Raw genomic sequence first — 8510 nt, 5'->3', positions numbered from 1 at the left:
ATTTTCAATATTTAATTTGTGGTATCGTATTTGTATTCATTTAAAAATCTTCGAAGTTGAATACAAATTTGAATATCGCTCTCCAAATTCCTTCAAACTCAAAGAAAATCATGTTTTGAATATTCAAGAAGATTTATCGAATATTATTGTGTATTTATTTCAATAATAATTTATAATTTATGAACATTAAACTATGTAATTGAAAAGATACATTTATTTGGTTAAAGAAAATTAATTTTTAAAATGACATAAGGCTCTTCAAGTCTATCAAACTTAGTACAGACTTTCAATTACAAAATGTAAACAGGTCAAAATATAATATCATACATGTAATAATACAAATTATAAGGAATAACACCTTAAAGGAATATTTGACAATAAAACGAATCGAATATACATCCAGTTAAATTCTATTTATTTATGACATAATGGTACGGAACCCGGTTTGTTCGGGAGCGTGGTATGCCACTTATTAGTAATCAGGTACGAGTGAGGTAGTTTTATATGGTATGTCAGGGTATGTGGTACGCTTTAAGTTCAGTTCTTAAATGTAGGAATTAAAGGTTTAACAAGAGTCAAATTTAAGAAATGTGCTAGTTGATATCAGTAATGGTAAAAATCTTGAGAATCATGTTGCAATAGGGAATGCATACTTTACTTGCTTAATTTCTCACCTTTTTTTGATTTTTATTCTTTTAAAATTGTTTTTTTTTCAAAATTTTTAGCTAGTTTGAAATCTAAATCGGGTCATTGGAGTTGGTGATTCCAGTCATGTTCCACGTGAATCCGGGATGACTGAACCCAGGACGTGGTTCACTATAGCATCCCAAGTTCCCAACTTCCATGGTTTATTTACTGAATGCTAAGAACTATTTTTTTACTGTCAAATGAACTGCTAAATCGAATGGAAGTGAATATTTGATGAACAATTAGCGAACTATTTGTTAATTACTTGGGCCCCCCCCCCCCCCACCGAAAAAAAAAGCCCCTGTAAGCAGTCCCTGAGATCCGATCAATAACTCTAGTTAAATAGATGGCTAGGTTTTAATAGTTTTTAAGTTCATCGATCTTTCCTAGTGAGCTTATTCTTTCATTATTTGATCAAACTCTCTAAGTTCTGTAAGGCTCAACAATAACGTTTTTTTGGCATTCTTTCAGATTGGCTCCACCAAATTATCTGAAACAGCCAAAACCCGAGATTTGAAAACCTTGTTAATTAAACCTATATATCATAATATAACATGACACAGAAAAATTGATCTATGCATATGGTGTTAATCAACTTAATCTAGTGTATGATAGAAAGAAAACTGATCCTACTCACCTTCAGATAGTTGATGCTTAAGCCAGAGAAGAGTTGTCTCCAACCTTGATTTCGAACAATCATCACAATGCTTTCCAATGTTCCCTTTGCCACATCCTGGTTAGAAGTTGAGAGTGCTTGTACCTGAAAATCAAAATTTTCCAATTTGATTTCCATTTCCATTTTTGCTAAAACTTCATATCCAAATATTAGTACAAAAGGGAAAATGTTACCTGCATTTGTCTCCTCACAACATCAAGGGGATAGGTCATTGTCTGGCCTAATAAACCAGCAATAGATCCGCATGCAAGCTTCACAATTACATCATTCTTGTGATTTTCAGGAACATGGGTTTTCATCTCCTCATAGAAGTAGAATTTTAGTCCAGAGTATGGGAAGATTCCATATAAGGTTGGACCTGATCACATATCTAGCATGTCAAATTAAACCCGAACATTTGGAAATGAAAAACAACTATTTGAGTCTCACAAAATAATAGGGTTAATTGCAAATAGACCCTCTAAACTATTGCCCAATTGCAGAAAGACGACCTATACTATTTCCCAATTGCGGATAGAGCCCTTGTATTATTGCGCAATTGAGGGTAGATCCCTTGTAGTTCTATTGTTGCATGATAGAAACCTGAGTATATATTTTTTACTCTTTTACCCCCAGAGAAACAACAAGGTTGTGGATAGCGGATAGCATCGCGTAGCGGTGAGGTACCGTTAAGCCTATTTGCGGGTAATAGCCACAAAAACGGCAACAAGTGCAAATCCAAATAGCAGTCCGGTTTAAATATGCATGCATATATAAAAAAATAAGAAAACTTCAAGGAACTAACGCTACAAATGCATATTTGATGATTTATAGAGATCCTAAACATGAAATAGACATCACATAATATTAACATAGTACTATACAAAGTGAAAAGACGTACCTGTTTAAGATTTTTTATTATTAGATATTAGGGAAGCGGCAGGGTTAGGGGAGACACGAGAATGAAGAGAGAAGGTGACGGTATTTGGAGTTTATTTTATCGATGGGGATTAGAGAGGAGAGAGGCAAATGGGAACGGGATTAGGTTTTATTAAAAATTAGGGTTGGGTTAGCTACTGGTCAGGTTTACTTTTAAATATCCAACTCAATTGCCCTGCTTTTAAAAATCCAACTCAATTGCTCGCTTTTAAAATAACGGTTAACTTCTTAGCGCCATTGCGAGCAAAAATTACGGAGACGCCTTTTGCCACTACAATTGCCCAAAGCAGTGCGGTGGACCACCGCTAATGCTATTAGCACTGCTATAGCGGTGCTTTTTGTCACCATTTGAAACCTTGAGAAATAGACAATTGTTTTTTTGACAAATAGACTTCCTAGTAGACGAGTCAAAAAGTTTCACTCTGCAGCAGTAGAACCTATGAAGCACGGACACGCATAACATGAAGCCGTGTCGTGTCGTGTCCGTCTCGGACACACGTGTCGAACACACATGTTGAACACACGTATCCTATTTATTTTTTAGGATTTGCCTCGTGTCGGCGTGTCGGATCCGCGTGTCGGATCCGTGTCCGTGCTACACAGAGTAGAACTACAGAGGATCTGTCCAAAATTGAGGATGGTACTGGGGTTATATCAACATCTAATCTAAAGAATATGTCCATGAAGTTCTCCTAAAATCATCTCTAGTGTTATTCATGTGAATAATCTTTATTCAAGGACAATTATGAAGGATTGTTTAGTTGCATAAGCCTAAAGTCCAAGATGCAATGAGGCAAGTTTTTCTATCTACCAACTCGTCTAGCAGGACTTATGCTAAACTGCTCTCTTCTCTATCACTCCACGGCCATAAATTGGCATAATTCAAAAGGCTGTTTGTCTCAGCTTGACAGTCAGTTGTAAAAGTTCAATCAACCTTGGCCTGAAGGCTGCGTTTGGAGATCAATCCCATATTCATAGGGAAGGTTTAGATGATGATGGAATGATGACATAAGCAATATGTTTACTTAGTGCAGTGCACAGTTATATTGATACAGAATGGGCAATTTAGGAAAAGTGGAAATGGCAAACATTGTGTGAAGTAATGCATAAAAGACCAGTGGGAACCCAGTAAAGAAAACAAGAAAAATAAGAGATACATACCAACACCTCGATAGAGGCCTCTGATGCCATTTGTTTTGTAAATTTTTGAAATACAATCTAATATGCCATTATAAACATGTTCAGTGCTGGATAATCCTCTGAACTTTGACCTAGATGATCCAACAACCTGAAAGGAGAGTTTCTCATGAGCTCAAGTACAATTTCCTTTGCGGCCTAACATTAACTACATGATGTAAAGCAGGTAGAATCAAATTTCGTTACTTTGGTTCTTTGACTTGATGGATAAAACTTTGGCAGAAAAGATAACTAAAATTCGGTGGCCATTGTGTCATATTAAAATAAAGCTTATGAAGAGGATATTTAAAAGTTATAAGGCTTCATAATTTTTACCTGATAAGCTAATTTAGTGCGAACCAAATCAAGAGGGTAGGTGCATATGACAGCAGTTCCTCCAGCAATTGATCCGGCTACTAGATCAAGTACAGGGCCTTTTCCAATATTTGGGAAACCGAGAATAACCCACCGGCGGTATTGCTCATAAGCCATAAAGTGTAAAGCTGCATAAGGTACTATTCGAGCAACACTTGCTCCATTTCCCCTAGAAACCACAGAGCAAATCAACCTCTGAAAAATACACAATGGGATAAATGCTGAATAGCATAAAAAACAAAGGGCAAATTGCACATAAGCCCCCTCATCTATATCTCTGGTAGCACTTAACACACCTCAAGTAACTTACTAGAACTTAGCCCCCCTCAACTCATGAGGGAGAGGGGTGTTATCTGCAATCTATCTGAGCTAGATGCTAATAAATTAGTTCGGGGAGGGGGAGGGGGAGTGGGAAGTGCTACTAAAGCTATAGAAGAGGGGGTTTATGTGCAATTACCCAAAAAAAAAAAGTAGCGAGCTACAAACAAGACGGACCTGTAAAACCCTAGCAACCCTTCATTCTGAGCAATCTTTCTAAAAGATCCAAACAACCCAACACTTTGAAATTCTTCTTTTCTGGTCTGCGCAATCAATAAAATAGCGAAATTTATGAATAATTTCATCAAATGGAACCAGACAACCAAAAATACCTGAAATGCAGAAAACAGAGCACTACTGCAAACCTCATTCTGCGCAATTCACATATAATTAGTTACTCCTACATTTACACTTAACAATTTAACATGTTCCTTGCTTCATAGGTATATGCAAAGGTGATATGTCATCTGTCATCATTGCTAATAGCCATAAAGCAGTCTTCAATACATCAAAATTAACTGAATGAGCATATGAAGAGAAACATCTATCGCAAAGCTAAATGGAAGTTTGAGGCAAAGAGAGAATAATCTAATTAGATATATGGATATATGTCAATTATTTTGATGATGAGCTATGTTAAAAGATAGAGGGAGCCCTAGCACAACATTAAGACTTGTCACTGGGTGACCTAGAGGTCACGGGTTTGACTTGTGGAAACAACATCTTGTAAAAACGAAATGCAAGGTAAGGCTGCATGCACCGAGCTCCCCTTTTCTCATCTACATTAAAAGATAACTATAATAAGTGAGGCAAAAGTTCAATCCGTGCATTAGTTATCTTAAAGCACAACAACTTCTTTCCAATGCTACATCTTAACATAGTAGCTAAAGCCGTACGAAGCTCCAATTGCTGCAGTAGAATTCTTGCAAACAATGACCAAACAGTTGTGTAGACTCCTCAGATTCCAAATAGAAATCCCTTGAGGATCATTGAAGACTCTCGATTCAAGCATAACTGTCCAATTGTGCTTCATTGATGGTAGGTGCAGAAATCGTAATTAGGCTTCTCTTTCATCTTGCAGACAGTAAAAGGCAACAATGCTATCATTATAACACTCAGTTTACATGTGTTTATATGTCCATATATGTATCTCGTTGGTGCACATGCATACAATTAGGAGTAGGGATAACTAGACTACAAGCTCTTAACTTATTTCGAACTATCAATTTTGACCACAATTCGAGAGGGAGGACGCCCATGGTGTACACTTATGTTTCTTGTAGTTCAAAAAGTGTGGATTTTCGTAGTATCATTCTAGAGTTAATACATGCACAATTATCAAGATGAAGCTAGTGATACTCCCAAAATCAATCCAATTGCGCCTAGTCACAAATACATGTCTCCCTCTCAATAACTGCAAACCAAAGCGTGTCCAGAATTTGGTAAACTGCTCCCAATCCACCCTAAATGGGAGACACCTCATCGAACTCTAATAAATCAATTTCTCCACAAGAGGCCAAATAACAAAAAACGCCAAATTAAAGTTAAAGAAAAGAACCCAAACCCAATAACTCTAAATTCAATTTCAACCAAAACCCAGATGTCAAAATCCCAACTTTAGCACAAAAAAGCACCTGGAACAGAATTTTGACTCTCTCGAGCGGGGCAACGGCGGTCTTGGCGATCCCACCGGCGACGCCGCCGGCGAAGAGCTCCTTCACGATCGTCGGGATCGAGCCCTCGATCACATGATTTGGCTGTCTCTTCTTCTCATCATCAGCAGCCATTGTTGTTGATGAGAAGAAGAAGGGAAAAGGGAATTTGTAGAGCTCATAAGAAAGGGGAATTTTCCAGGTCTAAAAGATTGGTAGCAGAACTGGGAGGACTAAAGAAAGGAAAGAGGGAGGAGAGAGAAGAAAATGGGAGGACGCAAGCAGGAATTCTAGAGAGAGAGAGGGAGAGAGATTGAGAGATTTCTACTGGCACGGACAAAACTATATTGAGCGTGGAATTGTGGAAAAGATTCTCAACGCCGCGGGTGATGACTGCCAATCAAGCTTATTTTAAGGGGCTGTTTGGTTCAATAGAAGGTAGGAATAGAATTATGAATCCTATTTTATTTATGGATTCTAATATAATTCATAAAAAATTTATAGACAAGTTTTAGATTTATGGAATCACATTTTTTTTGTATTCTATGTTTGTTTCACCCAAAGGATTAGGAATCTCACTTTTATAGAAATGGTCCAATTCCTAAAACCATGTTTGGCTCAAAAAGACCCGTTTTTCTGGGAATCGATACTGTAGCAACGGCTAGCCCCCTGTACATTTTAAAAAACACTGTAGCAACGAATTGATGCCCCCAGAACTCAGATTTCAAGCTGAAATCACTGTAGCAACGGCTATTTTCAGACTCAAAATTCAGATTTCAAAATTTTTAGACAACACACTGTAGCAACGGCTAGTAGAGGACCATGGTGGCTATAATTTCACATTGAGGCCTCAAAATTAATCCAAGCATTCTCATTTTTAGCATTTATAAAATTCCCATTGTCTTCAATTTGCTGCCCCGACATGAAAATGACATCAGAAGAGTGCTGGCAGAATTATGAAGTTTATTGCGACTGTCATCTCCGAACACCGATGAAAGTGTGCAAAAATGGTAAAAATAAGGGTAGGTGTTATTGGGGGTGTGTAAAATTCCCAAATAAAGAATATAATTTTTTCAAATGGGCTGAAGAAAGAGGAGAGTCATCAAGCAACCAAGGAAGCCAATATGTCAAAGAAAATAGGTATGGAGATAAATATATTTTGCAATCAAAGAAGCTGAAGAAAGAATTGAGACTTGTCGAAAATCAACTACTAGTTTGGAAAATTTCTGCAATTTTCTTAGCAATTTTTTGTGTTATTTTAATTATTACAAACTTCATGTCATGTACCTGTACTTGCAAAAACTACTGAGGATGTAATGAAAACTGTTGTTTGAACTGGGTACAAATTCTAATTGATATCGTATGGCTCAGTAATAGATCAACTTGTCATCATTGATTGCCCCACCTATAACTTACATGTTTATTACAGATTGCATTATAATGATGAATTGCCTCGCCTAGACATTGTCAAGTCAATGTAGGCTACAATCTCATCCCCTTTTGCCTCATCTGGATATAATAAACGATGTAAGTTAGATTGCATTCTCAGTAAACGCTGATCATCATCATTACCACATATCAAGTGCAAGGAAAACCACAGGCAAGGCAAACCAAAACAGCAAGTAACCCACAGGCAAGGAAAACCAAAAACAGCAACACAAAATACAACCACGAGCTACACAAGCTCTTAACAAAATTGCAGCAAACCCAACAGATAGGGAGTAAACAAGCAACAAACCCCAGCAGCAGCATGAGCTACACAAGCTCAAAACAGTCAAGCAACAAACCCCAGCAGCAGCATGAGCTACACAAGCTCAAAACAGTTCAGCAACAAACCCTAGCAGCAGCAGGAGCCGCACAATTTGTTAAATAACAGGCACAAACCCAACAAAGCTCAAAACAGTCAAGCAACAAACCCCAGCAGCAGCATGAGCTACACAAGCTCAAAACAGTTCAGCAACAAACCCCAGCAGCAGCATGAGCTGCACAATTTGTTAAATAACATGCACAAACCCAACAAAGCTCAAAACAGTCAAACAACAAACCCCAGCAGCAGCATAAGCTACACAAGCTCAAAACAGTCAAGCAACAAATCCCAGCAGCAGCATGAGCTACACAAGCTCAAAACTGTTCAGCAACAAACCCCAGCAGTAGCAGGAGCTGCACAATTTGTTAAATAACAGGCACAAACCCAACAAAGCTCAAAACAGTCAAGCAACAAACCCTAGCAGCAGCAGGAGCTGCACAATTTGTTAAATAACAGGCACAAACCCAACAAAGCTCAAAACAGTTCTGCAACAAACCCCAGCAGGATCAGGAGCTGCACAAGCTCCAAATAACAGGCACAAACCCAACAAAGATTGGAGCTACACAAGCTCAAAACAAAGCAAGGAATAAGACAAGCTAAAAAAAACAGTTTGCAAACCCCAGCAGCAGCAGGAGCTGTACAAGCTCCCAATAACAGCCACAAACCCAAGAAAGCAAGGAGCTACACAAGCTCAAAACAAAGCAAGGAGCTACACAAGCTCAAAAGAAAACAGTTGGCAAACCCCAGCAGTAGCAGGAGCTGCACAAGCTCCCAATAGCAGCCACAAACCCACAGAAACCACGTGTGACTATGGAGTAATAAACCCAAGCAACATAATATAAAAGCCGACATCAGTAAACCCAAGCAACAAACCCATTTACCTGATCTCAAGAGCAAAGGC

General features: G+C 38.1%; 1 protein-coding gene across 2 annotated transcripts in view; it reads right to left on the bottom strand.

Moving 5' to 3' along the window:
• Positions 1 to 6187, bottom strand: part of LOC109826491 (mitochondrial substrate carrier family protein P) — a 6763-nt gene extending 576 nt beyond the window's left edge. The window contains exons 1-6 of one of the 2 annotated variants that reach the window (XM_020393524.1): positions 5785 to 6187; positions 4328 to 4413; positions 3794 to 4001; positions 3443 to 3569; positions 1537 to 1721; positions 1325 to 1447 (exon numbers count right to left, since the gene is read on the bottom strand). In XM_020393524.1, coding sequence (XP_020249113.1) covers positions 1325 to 1447; positions 1537 to 1721; positions 3443 to 3569; positions 3794 to 4001; positions 4328 to 4413; positions 5785 to 5937 — 882 coding nt within the window. In that variant the 5' untranslated portion in view covers positions 5938 to 6187. Of the gene's footprint in view, positions 1 to 1324; positions 1448 to 1536; positions 1722 to 3442; positions 3570 to 3793; positions 4028 to 4327; positions 4414 to 5784 lie in introns of those variants that run through there. The other variant, XM_020393530.1, reaches the window with a different exon arrangement.

Source organism: Asparagus officinalis, chromosome 1 (genome assembly GCF_001876935.1).
Source record: "Asparagus officinalis chromosome 1, Aspof.V1, whole genome shotgun sequence".
NCBI classification, from domain to species: Eukaryota; Viridiplantae; Streptophyta; class Magnoliopsida; order Asparagales; family Asparagaceae; genus Asparagus; species Asparagus officinalis.
The sequence above is the reverse complement of the archived record's forward strand: the minus strand, read 5'-3'. Positions and strand labels throughout refer to the sequence as shown.